Source organism: Bicyclus anynana, chromosome 23 (assembly GCF_947172395.1).
Source record: "Bicyclus anynana chromosome 23, ilBicAnyn1.1, whole genome shotgun sequence".
In the NCBI taxonomy this organism is placed as follows: Eukaryota; Metazoa; Arthropoda; class Insecta; order Lepidoptera; family Nymphalidae; genus Bicyclus; species Bicyclus anynana.
The window spans coordinates 10,285,071-10,310,245 of NC_069105.1; the positions used below are offsets into that span (position 1 = coordinate 10,285,071).

The 25,175-nt window shown below is 35.6% G+C and overlaps 1 protein-coding gene across 5 annotated transcripts in view; it reads left to right on the forward strand.

The window, feature by feature from the left end:
- Positions 1-25,175, forward strand: part of LOC112047137 (paired box protein Pax-6) — a 104,243-nt gene that overhangs the window by 885 nt on the left and 78,183 nt on the right. For 4 of the 5 annotated variants that reach the window (XM_052888631.1, XM_052888633.1, XM_052888632.1 and 1 more), the window contains exons 2-3: positions 18,673-19,302; positions 19,913-19,930. In XM_052888631.1, the coding sequence (XP_052744591.1) occupies positions 19,290-19,302; positions 19,913-19,930 (31 nt within the window). In that variant the 5' untranslated portion in view covers positions 18,673-19,289. The remainder of the gene's footprint in view (positions 1-18,672; positions 19,303-19,912; positions 19,931-25,175) is intronic. The other variant, XM_052888634.1, reaches the window with a different exon arrangement.

The following is a 25,175-nucleotide window of genomic DNA, read 5'->3' on the forward strand; positions in this document are numbered from 1 at the left end:
TCTAACTCACCGTCTTTCAAAAAGATGATAAAACAAAAAAATAAAAAAAATGTACCTGTTCCAAACGTCTCTATCATACCCCGGCGTGTAATTTGATATTTTTGTTTAGCAAATTCCTGATGCGGGGCTTTTTGAGCAGTAATCGAATCTTGGACCTCGTCGCTTTTGTTGGGGATAATTTGTAATAGTAAACATTTAAACCTACTTATTGTTAACTTTTTTGCGATTTACAATTTGTAATGTGATAGGTAGTTGCGTTGATATTATAAAAAAATGAGTCTGTTTATTATATTAACAATAGCTATAGGTAGATCAGCAGCATGAAAAATAATTAAAATTAAAAAAAAAAAAACAAAAAATAATAACGTTCCTATTTTAATTTTCCCCTAATAAAAAATATATCTGTAAATAATTTTTAGTACTTTGTTTTTTTGTAAAAATATCTAGAAGTTCCGTAAAAAAATCCGTGTTATTTTTTTATAAATGAATATATGTTACTTAGTTACTTCATTTATTTAACCATTTCATAGTATAGTAAAACCACTAATACTCTTAAAAACAAAAAAAAAAAACGGCAATCAACTTATAAAAACAAATAAGTATTGTTTTTTGAAAGTATTTAGTATTTTCATTTTATATCATTACAAATTGCTACTGATAGCAAACATAAAATAGGACACGTCTACAAAATAAGGGCAGAAAAAAGGGACCAATACGTCTTTGATCTATTCCGAAACGAACGAGGACCTATTGTGTAACGTTTGTGTCCGAAAATTTTTGTAATTTCGTTAAATAGAGATCGCTGCGTATTGTGGCAAATAATTCAAATAATTTCTGCGGTAAGCGATACTTCGAGTACAATAGCTGACAGTGATGCGGGTTCCAATTTGCTAAAATGTGTATACACTTTGGAAATTCTTTTTGCTTTTATTGAAATGGTACCGAAAAATACAAATATACGTCCTATCTATACACGTATGTAGGAATCTAACATGTAAATTATTAAAAAAAAATCTAAAAAGCAGAACATTTTATATTTTATTTTACACTTAGGCCCCTTCTTTTACCTACGTTTTTTTTAAATCAATGATTACATATTGTTATTTTATGAAGTGTAAAGTAAATGAAAATACCGGTATTTTTTTTCTTTTCTTTTTGTATAAAATGCCAACAAAATTACAAAAATATGAAAGAAAAAGCCTAGTTACTTGGTTGGTTTAAGATAGACCATCAGATTAATACCTACTTAATAACTGATATGTACCTACATGTTTTTTGGTTTATAATTTCATTAATAATCAAAACAATTTTTTGGATTTTCACTGTAACTATTAAATATTTTTATTATGCCCTTTCTACTGTTTATGATGCCTATACTAATTATTTGACATTTTTATTTATTTAAAAATTATACACAATTCTTAACTTAACAAACAGTCAAAAGAAGTCAAACATATTTTTTCGTTTGTAAGTTCAATATCACCCGACGAACGTTACAAAAAAGTCATCGCAAAATCAATAAATCGACGTTAATTCATACGCCGACAAAGTTGCTACCATTGTTGCTGAACTATTATTTACACTTGAAAAGCTGTTCAAGTGCTGACAACACCATTATGTAACAAGGGTGCCTATGACAATTTTTTCCTACTATTAATGACATATTTTTTGACAAAAGAGACATAACCATTGACAGTTGTAGCCGGTACGTTCTCACATGCTGTCATTACACGGTAGTAAAAGATTCGGGCGCAAATGTCAAGGGAGCGTTTACGATCGGCCTAAACGGTGTTCCACATTTAAAAGCGACAGAATAAATTTTGTAGTTATGACGTATATTTTTTTTGTTAAAATGGCTTTAAGGCTCTAACTTCTAGCCCTTTTGAGCATATTTGACATCTCTACATTTATGAAGACATAGGCAAAATATAATTTTTAACCATAAGTGTAAAGTAAGTATGTATTAAAAATAATAATGAAAAAAGTTCGATATATTCTTGAGGTAAATAATATAAATTTGTGTAGATTATAATCTTCTTAAATTTAATATCAAACCGCCTTCTGTATTACGGCACAAAGTTTGTTGAGAAGAAAAAAGTTAAAATAATCCCCGATGGGCTCAAAATAACACCTCTTTCGTCTCAATAGCCTCTCACCCTTGACGATCAGGCTTAAAAAGGATTAAGATACAGCCTTTTACAGTAAAAACCTTTCGATGTATCTCGCTTATTATATTTAATTTTTTTCTTGTTTTTTATGTCGACGGTGCCAGTTTGAATATTGCATTGTTTCATTTTTAAATATCCATATTAACGATTGTGGAATTTAAAAAAGCACCACTTAGGTACTTGTTTGTAACTGTTAAACAATATGACAAATGCAGATTTTTAATAATATAATATTGAGTTTTCCTTTTTTCGTCTCGTGTGAATTTTAGGTACCTTTAGTTTTTAGTTGGTAATTATTTTATTAAGATTGAATTTTCATGGGGTATTAAACGTCAAACAAGTACGGAGGCGTACATTTCGTGAAAACTACCAATTATAAGAATACCTACTGGGCAAAAATAATAACTCTTGTATGCAAACTTAACAAAACAAACTTAAACTAGAAATTTTACTTGAATACTTTTGAGTTTACTTAAACTTATAAGACACTTATACCTACTTGTTACCTCTAATTCTTAAGCAATGATATCATTACGAATCATCATTTTGCTGTGTTGTTTTTTTTTTCATTTTTTTCAACTGACTGAAGTAGCCGAGGTGTTTGAATACACAATAACAGATTGATTTATCGACATGAACCGAGCTATACAAGTGTTAAAATGTAGCGATAGCAAAAAAGTTATGACCACCTAATTTTAGAAAATAATATAAATATTATATATTTATATTTCATAGCTACTTAGGTACTTATTATCTAGGTACATATTTTTATTTTACTAAGTCATTTAGATCTTTAATAAAATATTTTTGCAGTGGTATACCCACCATAGGACATTCATCAATACGAGTAGTTATAAATATGAATCAAGTAATAGATTTTTTTAAGTAGCTACTCTTTTAGTAATTAGGTGGTTTCTACATCTAAAGCTAAATCTAATAATGTAAAAGCTATTGATTTTTGTTAGTCTCTTGTGACATAAATTAAAATATTATCAGTTCCGTGTAATATTCATAAAACAAAATAAATAAAACTCCTTTTAGTAATATTTTCAGTGCTCTGCTTCTTAATAAGATGTAAAAATATTAAGTATGTATGGTCGATTCACAGTCAAATTTAAACAGAATATATACAAATTTAAATTAGATTTTGAGATTTCAGATAAGGTGTATTCTAATCTAAATATTTAAATGCAAAATATCTAAATTATCTTGTTTTTTCACACCTCTATGTAATTATAAAGAGTAGGTACTTCTTAAGTGAAAGTGACTTTAATGATCATGTAATGTGGATTGCATCTCATTTGCATAGGTACTTGCCTACTTGCATTAGTATGCAGTACGAGTAGGTAATTGTTTTTAATTTAAACTACATAATATATTCGTTTTATTTTTCGAAACTGTAATTATGGAGAAAACTAGTAGTAAACACTTCGTAAACATCGTTTGTATTTTTTAACATCTAATTTTTATTCGTTTTAGAAAAAAAGTATGTGTAAGCGAATAACTTCTCCCGTTTTAACAACATTTCCCTTCACTGCTCTGTTCCTATTGATCGTAGCGTGATTAAAAGTATACTATGACCTGCCCTGGAGTATGGAAAATAATTGTAACGAGTTTCGTTAAAATCCGTCGAGTAGTTTTTGTTCCTATAACGAACATACAGACAGACAGTAAAAAATTATATTTCATTGATTGCATTTTTGGCGTCAGTATCGATCACTAATCACCCCTTGATATTTATTTTGGAAATATACATAGGTATTTCACGTACAAAATTATTGACCTCTCTACCAATTTATTATAAGTAGGTAGGTATAGATAGATGTCATTAAATAAAATAGATATTCCTAGGACTCGTTTATAGCGTCTTGTGTCTTCATTCTGTATCTATAGCTTAACATTTCAAGGGCATCTACTAATGTCGATTCTCTTTCTACAACGGCTAACGCATCAAAAACTAAAAAATGTATCGAACTGATAAATCAGAATGATAGCTTGATCACGTGACCTATCGCTAACGAATGTCACTCACATAAATTAAATAGTTTCCGAAGCGTAAGCGATTGTAAAAAGAGAATTGATATGCAACATGGCTAGAGGCTATAACGCATATTTTATTTATAATTTTTGAATTTTGTTTTATTAGTCATTACTTGAAAATTTCTACAAAAATTACAAATTCCCACTGTAGGTAGTATTTTTTAGATGTTTTCAAAGTTATAAGCCAGACAGACTGATCAATAGAATCAGTTATAATTATCCCAAGTTGCATTGAAATCCATTCATACTTTCCATCAAAGGTACTGAACGAGCAAATGAAAAAAAACCCGTTTGTGTTTGCCTTTCAGAAAATTATAATGTACCTATACTTTCAATCAAAGGTTTACTAAATTAAAAATTCAACAACTTTAGTAGACAAATATACAGTAGGTACTCTTTCATTTTTAAAAATCAAATTTAAAAATCACACAATCACACAATTCATCAATAAGTTGTGACTTGACTCCTCGCCCTCACCTGATATGTAGTGAACAAGCAGTCCACGGTGATGATGATGATGATGATGATGATGTATGAGTGTTTACTTTTTACTTCCAAATGAATCCCATATGTGCCGATATAGTAGAAACTAGCCGATACCGATTAAAAGACTAGACTAAATAAGTCTTCGTGGGAATGTCGTGCTAAAAAGTAGCATGAGTGCCATTCCAGAATATAATCTATAGAAATAACTCTGTTATTTCCATCCAAAGATCCAAGATCCATCCCGATTTGCTTAGCCGTTTTGGAGTAATAAATGGTATAACTAACTCGACTTTATTTTATAATGAAGTAGCGGATACCCTGCGGTTTTACTTGCATTCCCTAATTACATAATTGTTTTCATTTAATTTAATTTGTTTTCTAATAATAAAGTATGTTGTTTTGTTTAATTAATTGTTTGGAAATAAAATATAATTAAAGTTACTTTTATAACTATAATCTATCTGCTAGATGAAGTTCCATCAAAATAAATACAGCCGTTTCAGAGATAAACTAGAACCATCAAACAGACAGAAAAAAAATAAGAGTCGTTTTTTTTGCTAAATGTACCGTATTTAGTTTGACATTCATTTGACACATTTAGACACATTTAGTGAAAAGCAATTAATTTAAAATTACAAACTTCAATTTTATTTGTACAAATTGGTGACTAAAAAAGTTGTTAAACCAATATAGAAATGTAGATAATTTGTGCCTATTTTGCATAGATAATCAAATATGCGGATTGAATTGGTATATTGATACATAATTATAATATAATCTATGTGCTTTTAATTGTTTCTGACAACTCAATCTAATCAATTTCGCGTTCCGAGCGATTGGGCTGATGAAAAGCATAAAATCATTTACATTATAATTATTTTGCTGACGGTTTCCGTTATGGCCGCCACGGGTCAGTGACGTTTCATTATGTTTTATTTAGTTCTATTAGGATTTGAACTACTTGTTATGAAGTGATATTGTTGTCCTTTCTTGTCTGAGTTTCTTGTCTATGGGCGCCGCAAGGATTAATTTATAGAGTGGTGCATCTGCATGTATAGAATATTATTGTCTGTGGTCATCATCATCAAAATCTATTCCTTAGCCATTCCAGTACCTCGGGATCCCAGCGTCCCACTGACACTTCGGCTTCGCGACTGAGCTACTTATGTCAGTGACTTTGGTTCTTCTGTGGATCTCCTCATTTCTGATTCGATCACGCAGAGATACTCCAAGCATAACTCGCTCCATCGCCCGCTGAGTGACTCTGAGCAGGGCAATTTAGGATTTTATATTTTCTTAATTCGTACATGTCTAGCATAGACCGTAGTTACCACCTTACCACCAAGGAATTTTTGCGTTCCGGTGTTGTCGCTTAGTCAGTAGGTAGTTATTTTGGAAACACTACTTTTTGTCTTTGTACTTTGTTATAAGTAAATACCTATACCTACCTATACCTACCTAATAGCGTCCTTCTCTTTTTGTATTCCTAACAACTCGTTAGCAAGATTTTGTGATGAGCTAAGTGAAAATCAAATTCGAAATTAAAATACTTCAAAAACAAAACAAACAATGCATTTTTTTTATTACGATTTTGAAAAGCCACTTTTAAAAACCGAGGATACACTGTCAACACCAAACAATCGAGAAAAATTTATCACGTGAAAGGAAAAGCACTTAAATAAACAGGCACGCTGGGTAACTTTGCTTTTTATTGTAAATTTGACAGAAATCGGCAAATGGGTTCACTTTACTCTTAAATGAAACAACTTTTTTTTTAATAATTGTAAAACTATTTGCGTGGAAAAAGTTTAAAAAATGTGTTCATTTATTTTGTCTAAACTATTTTACGTCGTCTTAACTTAACTTTGTTTTTTTTTATTTCGCCATAAATTTTCAACATTTACATTCAAACCTGTACGTAACAGTATAGAATTACACAAATTGCTCTATATTATTCTTATTAACTTACTTTGTATTTCTTTTTCAAATGCAAATTATGAAGTTAAAATATAAAAACCCATGACTATAAGATATTAGTAAAAACTAGATAATAAACCTAAATGATAAAAATACTAATAGATATAATACAAATAGTGCTACGAAAAAAAACACTGAAATCCAGTATTTTTTGTAGTCCGTACAAGATACCTATATTATAGACAGCAAAGTCATCTAGACGGTGTTTAATTACATAGTTATAATCTTCGAACGTTTAAAAAGCGAAAAGCGGGTCTTTCTCCAAAAGACGCTGACGTATTTCGCTCACATAATCAGATTGTTGAATAGAGAAAAAACATCAAACGAGCATTATGACACTCGACAATTCAAAGCAGCGAGCTACATCACTGTTAATTATATAGAAAGTACGTTTCTGTTTTTTTTTTAAACGCAGTGAAAAGGACGCGCTTTGACTTTTGCAACTTAGCGAGAGGGCCCTCCACGTAGGTGCCTATATTATGTTTTGTGTTTGGAAGGCACGTGTGTAACGGGCTTTATACTTTGATGCTGCTTTTCGAATTTCGAACGTTGAATGACAAGAGCGAGTTGCACTTTGATGACGAATGTAGAGGCGAGCTCTATGGGCACAGAATGTCGTTTTCGGCGAATCCCAGTTTTCCTTTTGTAATGTATGCGAATAGATACAGATTTGAAAAGCAAAGTAGATTTATTTATTTATGTGTTGTTGTTTAATTCATCTTTGCAAATCTTGCCTACAGTTTTTACTAATATCATACCTAAATTTAGTTGAATTTCTTAACATTGTTGAATTGTAATGTAATGTAAATGATAAAACAGAATACCTGAATTCTATAACCTGTACATAGTAGACTATAACAACAGATAAACATGACCTTTTAACATACATACTTTGATCAATCCTTTTATATATTAAACTAGCTGACGCCGCGCGGTTTGGCCCGCGTGGTTCTCGTTCCCGTAGGAATACGGGGATAATATATAGCCTATAGCCTTCCTCGATAAATGGGCTATCTAACACTGAAAGAATTTTCAAATCGGACCAGTAGTTCCTGAGATTAGCGCCTTCAATCAAACAAACAAACATTATTAGTATAGATTCATCGGCTTAGGGCACGGACTAGGTACTCTACGTTTTTGGTTTAGGATACTCTTGCTCGGACTTTTATTGAAAATATCTTGAATTTGGCGGCCCCCGTGGCGCAGTGGTATGCGCGGTGGATTTACAAGACGGAGGTCCTGGGTTCGATCCCCGGCTGGACCGATTGAGATTTTCTTAATTGGTCCAGGTCTGGCTGGTTGGAGGCTTCGGTCGTGGCTAGTTCCCACGCTACCGACAAAGACGTACCGCCAAGCGATTTAGCGTTCCGGTACGATGTCGTGTAGAAACCGTAAGGGGTGTGGATTTTCATCCTCCTCCTAACAAGTTAGCCCGCTTCCATCTTAGATTGCATCATCACTTACCATCAGGTGAGATTGTAGTCAAGGGCTATCTTGTGTAGAATAAAAAAAAAATAACCCAGGAGCTTTCGCCTTCTTCCCCTTTCTAAATTTGCCATTCAATATCGCCTATTCGAAATGAACAATTTTTAAAACGTAGGATGTATTTATGTTTATGTTAGAGACTTGATAGCCCAGTGGATATGACCTCTGCCTCCAATTCCGGAGGGTATGGGTTTGAATCCGGTCCGGGGCATGCACCTCCAACTTTTCAGTTGTATGCATTTTAAGAAATTAAATATCACGTGTCTCAAACGGTGAAGGAAAACATCGTGAGGAAACCTGCATACCAGAAAATTTTCTCAATTCTTTGCGTGTGTGAAGTCTGCCAATCCGCATTGGTGGACTATTGGCCCAACCCCTCTCATTCTGAGAGGAGACTCGAGCTCAGCAGTGAGCCGAATATGGGTTGATAACGTATGTAAAACTAGCATTACCACAGACAAAATAGAATGCAACGTGTATTTTCTTTTTAAAACGATGTATCAAGAGCAAGACGCGAGGCAGAATCGATTCCACTTAGAGACATTAGCGGCACCTGCGAGTAACGAGTTGAATCAAAGGCGTCTAATGAGGTGTGGCGACGAGCGGTTCCGTACTTAGTAGAGGAAAACGTACGGTTTTTACACTTGCTTTGAATACCTACGTATTTAGGTATTAGTGTAGATGTTACTTTAAATTTTTTAACATTAGCCGTATCCACATTTTAATATAATTCCAAAGCCTTCATAATAGGCAAAGACACTTAGGTTTTTATGTTGTTTTTGACGTCTTGATAATCAAGGGCGTCATAAACAAAGTAATACAAAGACATAAATTAATACTTACTTATGTAGCAGAGGAATACGTACGTTTTTTTCACTGGCTTTGAATACCTATACCTATCTATATTTAGGTTTAGTAGTGTTTTTAATATTAACCGTATCCACATTTTAATAGAATTCCAACGACTTCCTAAATAATACAATGTAGATAGATAAGTATCTACTTATCTATCTACATTATAGAGTGAAAGGTACATTACAACTATGTCCTATGTTTCCTATGTCCACAAACGGTGAAGGAAAAGCATTGTGAGGAAACTTTTCTTAATTCTCTGCGTGTGTAAAGTGCCAATTAGCATTGGGCCAGCGTGGTAGACTATTTGTCATAACCCTTCTCACTCTGAGAGGAGACTCAAGCTCAGCAATGAGCCGAATATGGGTTGATAATGATGATGATGATCAGCTAAAGGCGAAAAGCCAAATAGGTTAAAGTCCGTCTTTAAACCAATCAATAGACAGGGCATATTACAGTTACGTACAGAGTATTTAACGACGTCACAAAAGGTTTAAGGGGAGAGAAAACCATTTACTAAAGAGATAGGCTAAAATAATAATAAACTGTCTTTAAATTTCCCAATATTAATAGGAACATATAAAGATCCTAATTGTTTTTTTTTTACATTAGATTAAAACTGTGATACCTAGAGTAAATATAGTTTACTGTTAGTTTATACTAGATTGGTGTACGAGTTATATTGTATTTCCTTCCCTTAACTCAATGGTATTAATGCTTTATTCACCTAAATAAATAAGGAAAGCTCGATTCGATATTTAAACAAGATAGTCGGTGTAAGATTCACGGACCGTCTTGAGAGCTCCATAAAGATCGAATGTCTGGAACCGATACACTTCATTAGCTCGCCTGCATTCAACTAGGAATAGCAGGTGCGTCTAAAATGGCGGCTAGTCTGCGTCCACAGTAGCTATCTTTTGCGTCCGACTAGACGCAACATATCACACATAGATCGTCTTGATACCTAGATGTTACAAGATCCTCGATTACATTCATGGTATTAACATTCATTATTTAGGTTATTGTATAGGGGAGGTATCAGTGTTGGTATCAATAAGAGGGTATTTGATGACTTGAGATCAGTTGTTTGTTAGGCAGCGTAGATGCCGTCACGCTGCCAGTCGCGTTAGTGATTTTGTGCAATTATGTTTTGAGAAGATGTCGGACAGGGAAGGTGAGTGTTGACTTCCCCCTTAAACCTCAATGTCACAAGTCCTGGGACCTGCTCGAAATGTTTCCTCTACCACAAAATAATAGTACAACCATGTCTTTATAGTATTTCATCCTCTAAAGACATGAGTTAAGAGTTACTTCTCAAATTCTTAAGTCTCAAACCTAGGACCTCGTGATGCATATGCTAACCACTGAACCCACGGTATTTATAGTAGTTAGGTAAATATTAGAGTTCCCCACAAAATGAACCGAACGAGCGTATACATCGTACAAGTTATCCACAAACATTATCTTGGTGTACTAGAATTTTAAATTTCAAAAGCTCCAAGAGTTTCCCCTTTAGCTAGCTCAGACGGCCACTTAGAGACCGAGATTTTTTTTTAAACATTTCGCTTACTTACATTTTTATAATGCACAAGTATTTACTACCGGCTTCGGTTGCCTTTTAGTTTTATTTCGACTCTATCTGGATCGGTTTAGGTTTGAAGATTATTTGCTATAGATTCAACTGTAAACCTCGATAGTTCAACGATAAAAGGGCCGGACTAAATACCGAGGGATCGTGGTTCGTTGGACTATTGTCGTACTCACTCCTAACACAGTCTTACCGACTAGTTGGAGGGGAATTAGACTATTCATATTTAAAAGATATGGCAAATATTCTTAAAAAAATCACTATGCGGTGTTATACCTATGTGAACAGAGAAAACAGTAACTAAAGGTAGAGTATGACGAAGTCGCGACCTGCGACCGCGACCACGTCGTACGACCCACTGCTTAGTATGAATTTATTTATATTTAGCACTAAACAAAGACGGTCGCGCGACGCAAATCGCGGACGCGCGTCGCGGTCGCCAAGAACGGAAGGCTATCTTAAGATGGCCTAGCTTGCGATGGCCAGACCTTCGACATTTTATAAAAGCTGTAAGTTTGTCAGTTTATCATTATTATTTTTTAACGATTAGTCATGACGATGATAATGATTATTATTATTAATAGTCAAGTTTTAGTATTTTTTATGTATATAAATCGTTCAACATAATATAGTTAGTAAGTTTTTTTTATTCTTTACAAGTTAGCCCATGACTACAATTCTACCTGATGGTGTAATGATGCAATCTAAGATGGAAGCGGGCTAACTTGTTAGGAGGAAGATGAAAATCCACACCCCTTTCGGTTTCTACACGACATCGTACCAAAGCGCTAAATCGCTTGGCGATACGTCTTTGTCGGTAGGGTGGTAACTAGCGGTCGAAGTCTCCCACCAGCCAGACCTCAATCGGTCCAGCCGGGATTCGAGCCCAGGACCTCCGCATACCACTGCATACCACCATCAAAAGTACGAGTAAATAAAATAATTAACCACTTTTTTTTATGTGTCCTACGAAAAGTACGTTTTATAAAACCAATATTAAACCACAAAGGTAGGCCTTAAGTTATCGAAAAGCCAACATTATCTTGGTGGAAGAGGAATTTAAAATTCTAAACTCCGGCCGCTCGAAGTTTTCCCTTTGACGGGCCGCGCGCCTCTTGGGGGTAAACTGCTTTTTTTACAACATTTGTAAAATGGTAAAACTGCGGTGAAGTAGTTTTTTTACTACTTTCTTGGGTTATTAGCCGCGTTTTGAGCCGTAACTTCAGTTTAAGCCTGTGTCACATTGCGAGACGAGCAATAAAATTGCTTAAATTCATTAAAAATAATATTATATAGAGGTACGATTTTGTGGTTGTTTGTTTGTTACGATTTAACTCAAAACTATTCAACCGATTTTAAAAAATATTTCACCAATGAAAAGTTGCATTATCAGCGAGTAGCATAAGCTATATTTAATTCCATTAATGCCATATAATGAATATAAACTAAGCAAGTGAAACCGAGGTGACTTTTGGTACACAATAACACTAGCCCGCGGTTACACCCGCGTATTTTCTGTTCCCGTAAGAATACGGGGATAGAATAATATAGCCTATGACACTCACAAATAACGTGGCTTTCTATTGATAAAACAATTTTCAAAATCGTTGCAGTAGATCCAGACATTACCCCCTACAATACCACAAGAAGGTACACAAAGTATAGGTACACATATAAATATAAACCGAGTAGTTTTAGAAAAAAAAATACATCGATATAAGCGATAAATTCAGTTATTATAAGTTTAGCTTAGCTATTCATAGCTTAGGAGCACGGTGGAAAATCAACTATAACTAAATAAAGCTTAGCTACTCGGAGCTTGGCTTAGCACGGTGGGAAGTCAGCTTTAACTGCGTAGATAATGTTAATAACATTAATGCGCTTATTAATTAGTGTATCGCGGTTTGCTTCATAACGTGACATCTCACCTGCCAGTGAAAGCACAGCCCTATTTTGTGTCACTTTTTAGGGTTCCGCATGGATATACTGCTGTTAAACATAGACCTAGAATAAACTTAGAGTCGTGATAGCCCAGTGGATATGACCTCTGCTTTCGATTTGGAGGGCGTAGGTTCGAATTCGGTCCGGGGCATACACCTACAACTTTTTAGTTATGTGCATTTTAAGAAATTAAATATCTCAAACGGTGAAGGATAAACATCATGAGGAAACCTATATACCTGACAATTATCTTAATTCTCTACGTATGGGAAGTCTGCAAACTGCATTGGGCCAGCATGGTGGACTATTGGCCTAATCCCTCTCATTCTGAGAGGAGACTCGTGCTCAACAGTGAGCCGAAAATGGGTTGCTAATGATAATGAATGAAACTTAGTCCTCATGGTCCGAAGCAAAGGCAAAACAAAACAATAGTAAATACTCTACTGATGATGATGATGATGATGATGATAAAACCCTGGGTATTTAATAAAGCCCTTGTAACTTTAATTTAAAATTTTTGACTTTAATCACCACCATTAGGTAAATAATAACAGAACTTGACGTTTCCAAAGTGCTTGTAAACTAAGCCTAATATAATGAAATAAACGAGTTTTGAATTTGAATTTTATGAAAAATATACGGAACCTCTTTATGTTAGTCGGAATCTCACTTAACCGGTTTTTTGTTCACATAACTGGTTTAGCACTTTACCTCAACGACAACCTGAGATGGACATACGAGTAATAAGGGCTTAGAACATTATTTTTTGCTCGTAATAGCTTTTTATCAATGACCGTATTATGACGGTATCCAACTGGTAAGTGACGCAATCGAAGGGAAATACAATTTCGACGTAGAATTTTGACATAGTACCTATTTAAAGTTCTTTCGTCATATCAGCCGATGGACGTCCACTGCAGGACATAGGCCTTTTTTAGGGACTTCCAAACATCACGATACTGAGCCACCTGCATCCAGCGAGTCCCTGCGACTCGCTTAATGTCGTCAGTCCACCTGGTGGGGGGATCGACCAACACTGCGCTTTCTAGTGCGGGGTCGCCTTTTCAGCATCTTGGGACTCCAACGTCCATCGGCTCTTCGAATTAACTGCTCCGCCCATTGTCTATTGAGCTTCGCGACACGTTGAGCTATGTTGGTGATTTTGGTTCTTCTAAAGTTGTTAAATACAAATTAATGAATACTTTCGTACCAATATTATATATGCCAAATTCCCGCTGAATTTAAGCTAAATAGTCGAATTTCGCAACAATATTTATATTTTTCATAAAGTCAGAAATTCAATTTCTTAAAAAGTCTTTTATATCGAAATTAGGTACATAATTAGTATATTTTGATTTATTATAAATATCACATTAATGACCCACTGCAGGTCACATTCATTATAGGAAAGGGGATAGATTTTGTCGCTTAGTCCCACCACGCTTATTCAGTGCGGGTTGGCGGGCTTAATTCATTAACAGCCACTGTCAGGTGGTAATGAAAATGACCGGAAGCGACGGCTTAACGTGCTCTCCAAAGCACAGGGGTGTAATACCACCAACTTTTTTTAACCGAAAATTTCTTGGAAGTAAGAAAACTCAGTGACTCATAGCCTGACCCAGGATTCGAACCCAGAACCTGTAGGTTAACCACTGGACCTAAGTTTAATAATATACCCTTGAAATACTTAGATAGGTACAGATTTATATTAAGAGCAAGATTGATATAAAACACCATCAGTTCACTCGCAGGTGATTCGTCACATTTCGAAGTGCGACATTCTAATTACAGAGCTAATTACGAAAAATTAACATTATCTACAGTGTTCAAAACGTCATTTTCTGTGCACAGAGTAACGCGCGCACTGCACTTTCACTTTTCACTTGTGTTGATATATTTTCACTCTTTACACGGGGGTACTTTGAAAAAAAAACTCGGTATATTATATTATACCTATGAACCTAAATAATTTGTGCTTGGCAAGTCAACTCGTTTATACTATTTTTTTATTCTGTACAAGTTTGTCCTTAACTCACCTGATGGTAAATGATGATGCTACTCGTATCTAAGATGATCTTTTAGGAGGAGGATGAAAATCCACACCCCTTCCGGTTTCTACACAACATCGTACCTGAACGCTAAATCGCTTGGCGGTACGTTTACCGGTAGTTATTGGAATAGTGACCCCGCACCGGTAAGCTTTAACTCATGATTCACTCACTCACTCATAATCAGAAAAAGATTTATTAGTCATATCACTGGAGATCGTCATTTGATTCTTAGCACTTGTCAATTTAGGATTTCATCTAAATTTATTACAAAGAGGTAAAGTGATGATAATGATGATGATGATGATGATGATGATGATGATGATGATGATGATGATAATGATGATGATGATGATGATGATGAAACTTATTCGTAATCTGCATTAGATGTTGTGAAAAACCGCATGCACTCTCTGATCCCAAAGTGGTCTACACATCTAATTAATATAATTAGAAACAAGTTTTTGTACATTCCGTAACCCGATGCGGCCGATAAGCACAAAGGGGGCCGACGATCTGAGAGATAACGCGACGTTTGATTGGCCCTGATCCATTACGGGTACGGTGGGCCGAGCGAGATGACACGAGAGCTTATGGTTGAGTACCAGGGTTTCTGAAGTCCTGGGTTCTACGTAGTAGACTAGGTTTGGGTATGATAATGTTTTTGGTGAACGAAGAGAAATCTCTTTAATCAGATATCTTTTCCACGTAAAAAAACCAGTCAAAGTCAACTTTAATTAGGCTTAATTTACAAGCATTTTTGAAACGTCATGTTATGTTATTAGATATGGTAATAATTGAAGTCGAAAACTTAAAACCAAGGTTTAAACGCAACATAAACGCGCCTTGGTCTGACCAATATCAAATAAAACCTGGCCAATGGCCACGGACGAGAGGACCGGGCCAGGCCAGGCCAGAGATGTTAAGACACAGTGGAAGAAGATATCAAAGTAAAAGACGGACGAGTAGATAATGAAATGACTATAGATAGCTATGAGATAGCGCTCGGGGACAATGTAGCTTTCCAACAGTGAAAGTATTCTTCAAATCGGTTCAGTAGTTTCAGAGCCTATTCAACAAACATACATCATATAATGATTAATGTATAAACACATCCAGACACTGTAAAATATCCATGCTCATCCCACAAAATATTTTCCAGTTGTTGCTATCAAACCCACGGCCATAGATTCAGAAAGCAGAATTCCTAAATCACAACCCACAGCACCACGCGGACAAAGTCACGGCAGTAATCAAGTCGATTTATAAGAAGACAAAACCGATAGAACCTCGAGCTTCGTTATAAAAGTAATTCACCGAACACTCTCTACATAGAAAACAAATGTTTACAGACAGAATATCACTTATAGCGCAGGCGTCGAATAGTTTATACAGTTCCCAACTACCCGGTCTCAATTATTCAAATCTTCAATACGAAATCAATTGGCCGTGTACACAGCAAAATGGGCTTTAAACACAAGTGAATTAAATATCAATGTCGCTTGTGCTACAAAGTTATTAAAATCGCCACAGAAGGTTCACTATTGTTAGGTCGTTGTTCCACCGCTATTTAACGATTATACTCGGAACCATTGCTATATTTTACATTCGTTATATTCGTACAAGAAAGTATAAATTATTATGTATTATGAATCTGTTTTCTGACTTCTAATATTTAAATATGTACATTTTAAAGCAGGAATTTAGAGTCATTTTGGATTTAGTCAAGCAGAAATCTATTTATCATAAATAATAAAGATCAAATCATAACAATATGCATAATATGAAAAATTTCAATTTAGTTTTTTGCGGAAATAAGAGTGAACAGTTAAAGACAGGTAGGCCATAAAAGCATCCTATTTATCAATACAGTATATGTATCCAAAATTCCATATAGTAGTTTTTGCGTAATAGAATAACAAACGTACACCATTACACACTAACACAAACACAAAATATAGAAAACTTTATACAAAGTTATAATACACTATGTAAAGACAACTCTATTTTTACCGTTTCTGTTCAACTGTCACAGAACTGTGCATCATGTAGTACAGTTTATCTCTTTCGCTTCGTTACACAGTGGAAGGCGGCCGAACTGTCCGCGGATACTTACCGACTTTTCATGTTAGACGGCAGTCGGCATCCACTTTACGCATTCGCTTTGACTAGACTCAAAGTGAGTCTTCAATTTGGCGACCCTTAGACTTGGCCCATTGTACCACATCCAGAGGGGAAATATCAAAGTGGAAGTCGATTGGAACTTGAAAAGATCAAATACGTGTCCCTATATTGGGCGTACCTGTGACTTTTATAATGCGATTGATATTGGATTTATTTAGTTATAATGGCGCTATGAAACCTCCCTGGGGTACTCCGTCGCGTACTGTTTGTTTGAAGTATACCACCAGTTGGTGATGGGTTAGAAAAACTTATTCGTCATTGAAAAGATTTTTATTAATTAAAGATTATTATTTCTTTTTAATTATTTAAGTGTGTCCTTTAAAACCTATCTGATTATATTTTGGTGTGTAATCGTAGTACATATATCCCGATAAAAGCAGTTTAAAATGTCTTTTAAAGATGGACATGTTTTTATGGAGATTCAATGAACAAGTCATATTATAAAGATAAACATTAAATACTCCGGTTTTATAATTTGATCGATGACTTTTAAATTGTCGCTGATATTTTTAAATAGTATTTAATTATTCTGATACCTTAATTAACCATATTTCTTAAATGCTTCCATATTTTGTACATCAGATATACAGTCGCACAAACTAAAATCAAATTTCGATCCTGATGCTAAAAAACGTCTGTCAGTTGATAACGATCTTTGAGATACTTGGTGATACCAACTTTTATAAGTGTATGAGTTGTTACAACAAATAGCGGTACAACCATATAAAAAGCCTGGCCAAGTGCGAAATGATTTATCGTCTGAGAGTTCTGCATACTTTATTTTTTATATCACTTTTAAAATAATCTCCGATTTTAAATTTTAAAATTTCGATAATCTTAAATTACCGAGTTGATTAAATTCCAATTACGTCAATATAAAAAAAAGGTATCCTTAATCTTTGAAAATCACTATCAACTGGTTGAATTAATAGTTTAGTTAGAGTTAGAGCTGGTGTTCAATAACGTAGGGAAACTTTTATGCAAATTGATTTAGCTAGTTAGTCGGCATTAGTACATAATAAAAGGATAGATCTATGAAAGACGTTTAAATATAATTTATTGGTTTATTATTACACTCATTCATTTGTGTAGTTACTTTTTCATACAAAAAAAAAAGAAAAACGCCAGAAACTTTTTAAGGGCTTCTAAAATTAAGCAATTTCTAGTTTTCCTCATTTGTTTTTGTATTTTATGTTGCAGTATTTACTTAAAATAGTAATATGGTGCTTTAACTTTCCCATCTTTCTAATATTTTTTTTTATCTTTCTATATTATTGTTATTCTTGAACACTGTTACATGGAATACCAAAAATAAACTTCTTCTGTTCTAATTCCATTTTCTGATTAAAATTTTATAACTGCTCATTGTCAACTAACAATGCAAGAAACATAATTAACCAAGTTAGATATTTTTGTACAGTCGATAATTTCTTCAAGTTTATGGATACGGAACCCTAATAAGTGTTTCTCGTGCTCCCATGACCCGCCACGCAACATCTCTGTCAAATATCAAAATAAAAACCTCCCGACAGGCCGACACACGGGCCCGACTACCGTTCGGCTGCTAACATGATGGGTGGCACAGGCAACCGAGTATATCGGCTCCCATCTTACTTCATTACTCCAGCCCATTGATCATTATCGCCTCACGAGCGCAACGCAACTATTTGTACTATGCAACAATAGATGGCGTTCTCTCGATCTCCTAACACAATTCAGCAAAATCATCTACCAATTAGCGTCTAACTCTTTCACTCGTACGAGAAAGTCGGCTGTGCGACAGGGTGGGGCGGTATGAAAGGAACGCAAGAGAGGCTTGATTGTAATTGATGATGCGATTGTCTAATGCCGCTTTGAAGTTTGAGGTCAACAAATTTCTTGATCGTGAATCTTTCTTTTGCAGGTCGCCGGTTCAGATGTGCGAAGCTGCAAGTTGGGACAAACACTGACGCGCATAATTTGGGCTTTAAACCAAAGATATTTTTAAAAACCATGGAATGTACCAGACTCTAAACATTTCTGGTTATATCAAAAATATTTCTGACAATATTTGGGATTGTTATAGATAGAGCAAAAAATATTCGGAGAAAATTAGCTTTTAGGTTATTTATTCACAGGGTCTAAAAGTTACCAGCTTATATTAGTCAAACATAGGAGTAAAAGACCGTAAAGATCAGCTAAAGGGGGGTAAAATCAACCGTCAAAATTGTCAGGGTAAGAGGGTGTAGTTAGGCCGTAAATATTGTCAGGGTGCAGTTAGACTAGGAGTGAAATTAGACCGTAAATATCAGCTAAGGGGGGTGAACTGAGGTCGTGGAGATTGTCAGCTATAAGGGGTGCAGTTAGGCCGTAAAGATTGTCAGCTATAGGGGGTTAGGCGGCGGGTGTGAAGGCAGCGGGGTGGCGCTGCACGGCGGGTGGGGGCGGGCCCCGGCGCCCGCGCACGCCGCCACCACGCTGGTGGGGGGGCTGGTGGCGCCGCCGCGGGAACCCACCACGGCGGCAGAAGCCTTCTGGAAGATGCCGCACAAAGGTAAATGTCTCTCTACCCTCACTTTTACTTTCATATGCCATCGTCGTTATCAACCCATATTCGGCTCACTGCTGAGCTCGAGTCTCCTCTCAGAACGAGGGGGTCCTCCGCATTGGGTCAGCGTGGTGGACTATTGGCCTAACCCCTCCCATTATGAGAGGAGACTGGAGCTCAGCAGTGAGCCGAATATGGGTTGATAATGATGATGATGATTGTGGTGCGCGGCACAATTTTAGAATAAACGATTTTTTCTTTCTTCTCTCTTTTTATTGTTGACGATCTCTCTGGCGCAGTTTGTAGTGCTGTGATTCTCAAATAGGTACTGGCTTCGATTCCCAACTCTGGATGGTTTAGGATTTTAATTTTCTACATTGGCTTAAGGCTGATCTGGTAGTAATCATCAACCGTGGCTATAGCATGGCATGGCAAATTCGTTCGTAACACTGCCGAAGGGTACTCTTTCTTTCCCGGTATACCTACATAGATATACGTTCATAATCGTTTATATATTTTAAAATAAATAAACTATAAAAATTAAAATATTAGACTTAATAATTGTACCCATGTCTCACGCAATAGTATCTAATTTAATAATTTATTTTGTTTTCAGACACAGAAGTCCAATATTGTTAGTACAATTTTTATTATTTACTTAGACATAAAATTTGTTTTTTCCGAGTTTGAAATTATTAAAATAACTAACAAAGAAAAACCCTTTACTTGCTCAGTGGATGGCGTATTTTAGGTAATACTAGCTGACGCCGCGCGGTTTCACTCGCGTGGTTCCCGTTCCCGTAGGAATACGGGGATAATATATAGCCTATAGCCTTCCCCAATAAATGGGCTATCTAACACTGAAATAATTTTTCAAATCGGACTAGTAGTACCTGAGATTACCGCGTTCAATCAAACAAACTCGTCAGCTTTATAATATTAGTATAGACTTGACCTATAAGTAATCTAAACCTTGCAGGACACATAGGTATAGGATGATATACCTACTTGATCTTGAATTTCAACATGCCTAGTGGGATTTTTCAATGTTTTCATAATGTTACTATCGCGTTAACGTAAACAAGAATTTATATGTAATTGAAACATTTGTGCAGTAGTGCACTAGATGGCGCTGTTTCAATTCCTTAGAAATTCGCGTTTACGTTAACGTGATAGTAACACAATCAAACTGCCACTAGGCCCTCTGATACTTGAAATGTGAACGAAGTCACGGGCATTCATTAGTATTTAATATAATGATAAAGATTTAATTCACATTTAGAGGTTTATTAAAGTACCCTCAGACTGTAAGTAAGGGTTGTTAGAAGGTATTTTTTGCTAAATAAGAGAAACCTCCTCGTAACAAGCCTGCAAGTTTGCCTGTTGAGAGTTTCAAACTTCGGGACACTTGTTCCCACCGTCTCTCTGCCTATTGTGGTAACTTGTAAATTGCGTAACTGTCGTCTAAGTTTTACTTGTTTAGGTACTCCAAAATAGTATCATGATAATTTTTTTTATAATAGTGAAATAATGGACCTTTTTTTTATTATCTACAAGATAGCCCTTGATTACTATCTCACCTGTAAGTGATTATGCAATCTAAGAAGCGGACTAACTTTTTAGGAAGAGGATGAAAAATCCACACCCCTTTCGGTTACTACCCGACATCGTATTGGAACGCTAAATCGCTTGGCGGTACGTCTTCGTCGGTAGGGTGGTAACTAGCCACGGCCAAAGCTTCCCACTATCCAGACCTGGACCAATTAAGAAAACCTCAAACGACCCAGCCGGGGATCGAACCCAGGTCCTCCTTGTAAATCCACCGCGCATACCACTACGCCACAGACGCCGTCAAAAACTTATGCTAACTTATCCTAAAAACTATATAAATCATGCCCATCACGTGGAATGGTGGTAAGAATACTGGCTGCATTTCCGCGCTGGACAGCCAGGCTGATAATTTGCGCGAAAATAAGCCAGCCCTTCTGACACCAGTTGAGTTGTCAGATAGTTCGAAGAAATTCGCACTGCGACTCCATGGCTCCATCCTGTACTGTCATCACCATTATCGACCCATATTCGGCTCACTGCTGAGCTCGTCTCCTCTCAGAATGAGGGGGATTAGGCCAATAGTCCACCACGCTGGCCCAATGCGGATTGGCAGACATCACACACGCAGAGAATTAACAAAATTCACTAGTATGCAGGTTTCTGCAAGATGTTTTTCCTTCACCGTTTGAGACACGTGATATGTAATTTCTTAAAAGTTGGAGGTGCATGCCCCTGATTCGAACCTACACCCTCCGGAATCGGAGGCTTAGGCTTAAGCTACGGATTGAACCTACACCCTCCGGAATTCGAGGCTTAGGTCATATTAAGCTATCGCGGCTATACTTGATTGTATGACTTAATATTGTTTTACAGTTATTTAAACAATTGAACACAAGATTCCTGGAAGATCAACTCGCCTTTTCCACGTCTCCCTTAGGAAGCAAATTGATGAAGTTATTCAAGATGCCACAATAGTCTAAATAAACTTGATCAAAGTTAAATTTGCGTTTCCAGCAACGTGAACAGCCTTTACCAACTTGGATCGTTTGCTTAGACGTTGAATATGTACTTATTTATAAATGTAACTACTGAAGGGGAAGAAAATGTACCTATATGAAAATACTTTAAGGCGGACGTAGTTTTTGACGTTTTGAAGTCTTATTTGGTTCATGTCGGGCTGGTGGGAGGCTTCGGTCGTGGCAAGTTCCCTACCAACAAAGACGTACCGCCAAGTGATTTGTCATTCCAGTACGATGTCGTGTAGAAACCGAAAGGGGTGTGTATTTTCATCCTACTGTTATCAAGTCAGCCCGTTTTCATCTTAGATTGCATCATCACTTACCATCAGGTGAGATTGTGGTCAAGGACTAACTTGTACCTAAAGAATAAAAAAAACTGCGGCCTACCGTTAGTATTGTATGTACAGTTGTAAGGACATATATACTGTCTTATTTATATGTACCTACCTACCTACTTTTTAATAATTAAAAAGTAAATTTAGTAATAAAATTATTTAGAAATCTCAGAGAAATTTGTATGCAATATTATAATTTTGTAAAATAGTAGTAGTCTGAATTTTTTAATAAAAAGTTAAAGTTGAATTAAAAAATTCGGTTGTGTGCAAATCAAATTCGGTTTATCTAATTCAATCTGCTATGTTTGAAAAATCATAATTATGCTTAATAGGCTTAAGCTGTGTGTGTGCGAACTAGTAGGTTAAATTCAGTCTTGAGTAGGGGGTACCTCTGATATTAAATAGAAAACAGGATAACAAAAAACTCGTCATATACCTACCTATTGATATTCACAATGAACCGAGAGCCGTGATAGCCCCAGTGGATATTACCTCGGACGGATTCGGAGGACGTAAGTTTGAATTCGGTCCGGGGCATGCACTTCCAACTTTTCAGTTGTGTGCATTTTAAAAAATTAAATATCACGTGTCTTAAACGGTGAAGGAAAAACATCGTGAGGAAACCTGCACACAGTTATTGTCACAGAAATACTTGCTACACAAAACACAGACTAATTAGATATAGACCTGCCTCACAAGACATTATTTTTCTGTCAAAGTATATGATCAACGATCTTATGCGATTATAAACACTGTCTCTATAGAGTCGATGTTTCATAGTTTACAATCGTGTCCGTCGGTTAAAACCTCCGTAAAAATACTTTTTCTGTAGTTAAATGGTGTAAAAAACGAACAAAAATTGCTAGTTTAGTATAAGATATGTATGAAATCTAAGCTCGTTTTCCTTAGCAAATGGCAGAAAAATTTGTTCGTGAATTTGGGTGCGATACTAGTCCTTATGTATTTAGTCTGAGACATAAAAAGACTATCCACCTCATACCCTTATTGTTAAATTATAAACGGAGATAGGAAACTCATTCAGTTTCTTTTTAATAAATTTTTTTTTAAAGTGAAAGATTGTATTGAGAGTGGGTACGACAATAGACCAACTTTGTATCACGCAGGCTATCTGTGCAAGTTATTTTTTTTAAGGACAAATTCAAAAACATCTAAACCCATGGACACCCTACTGCTAACGTCTAATTGCCTTAGGTAATTTCGTGTAACATTCGGGTGCAGGTGTTAAAGCCGTATAGATATTACACATTTTTCGGTATTTTACTTTGTGTTTAAATAAAGAACGACGTTGGCATAGCTAATTACCACTGGTGAACATATTTCAAAATCACTTTACTAATTAATTCAAATCAAAATCGTTTTTTTAACAAGATTATAAAAAGTTGCGAGTTATTTTTAAAATTTCACTCCGCATTGTGTGGGATTATTTAAATATGTTTCTATTCGATGTTAGAAGAGTGTTTTAATTTTGACGGTTTTTCTGTCCATCTGTTAGAATAAATGTAATTAATAATATAGAGTGTGTAAGTTACAAAGACTTTTTAGTGTGTATAGATTTTTTTTTATTGTAGATTCTTAGATTCGATGAGATAGTTCGTTGAAAAATGTTTTAGGGGGAAAATTCTCAGGTATGCAGGTTTCTTCACGATGTTTTCCTTCACCGTTTGAGACTCGTGCTATTTAATTTCTTAAAAATGCAAACAACTGAAAAGTTGGTGGTTGGCCTCGGAAAGGATTCGAACCTACTCCCTCCGGAATCGGAGGCAGAGGTCATTCATATCCACTGGGCTAAACTTTAATCTTCTATATCTATACTTATAATAAATCTGTAGAGAACTCAATTCTGTACATGATATAATTATATTTCCAAAATAACTATCAGGGGGTGATTAGTGATCGATAGTAATGGCAAAAATCCAATCGGTAAAATTTTTGTCTGTCTGTCTGTATGTTCGTTATAGAAACAAAGAGTAGGTACTTGACAGATTTTAATGAAAATGGGAGAAGTTATTACAGCTGTAAGGGCTGGATTAAAGAGGTCTAAAGGGCGGACGAAGTCGCGGGCGTCCGCTAGTAGAACAAATTATTATAAAATGTCAGTCTACCCTCATACAAGTAGATACTCTCAGAACACACAAGGCATTTATCTTCGAATACGGATTCTCGCGTTCTAGCAGCTTGCCAACAAAATATAATTATCCCAGGCTAAACGGAGCATGCGACAATCTTGTCACATTAGGCGCCAGATAGAGACAAATAGAGCGTAAAATCGACGGTAAGAGGGAGATAAACAGACGTTGCTTTGTTACGCCGCCGGGGGAATTTTAATGATTAAGCACTAGGTAGGTTTGCTAGAGCCTTTGTGTTTTGTAAGAGAGGTATTGAAAGTATAAGGGATTGGGGTAGCGAATATCGGATTCTGTTGAGACTTGAGAGAGCTGACGATAAAACACACTTGTGTTATAATGATTGAAATATAAATAGAATATCTGACTGTCTGTGTATTATTTTTATCGGGGCTTTGCTTAATATTATGCATTTATTGACATCGTACTATTCAACAACGCATATTTGTTTATCGACTGACCGACGGTCCGTTTCACCCCCGTAGTTCCGGTTCCCGTGATAATACGGAGATAAAATATAGCCTATAACACTCATAGTTAACGTGTCTTTCTAGCGGTGAAAGAATTTTCAAAATCGGTTTTGTAGATCCAGAGATTACGCTCTATAATACCACAAACTTTATTTCTTTATAATATTAGTCTATAATATAAGTAATTTGGGCTTTTTATTGTAATCCCGTTGTTGAGTGACGATGGACTTTAAGATGGTATAAAGCTAGACATTGAATAGGTATTTGCCAACTTAAAAGAATATACTGTAATCAGTCAGATTTAAAAGGTTAAATCATGTTAGATAGGACATTTTTGCCGGTAGAGTCAGAAGCAATGGT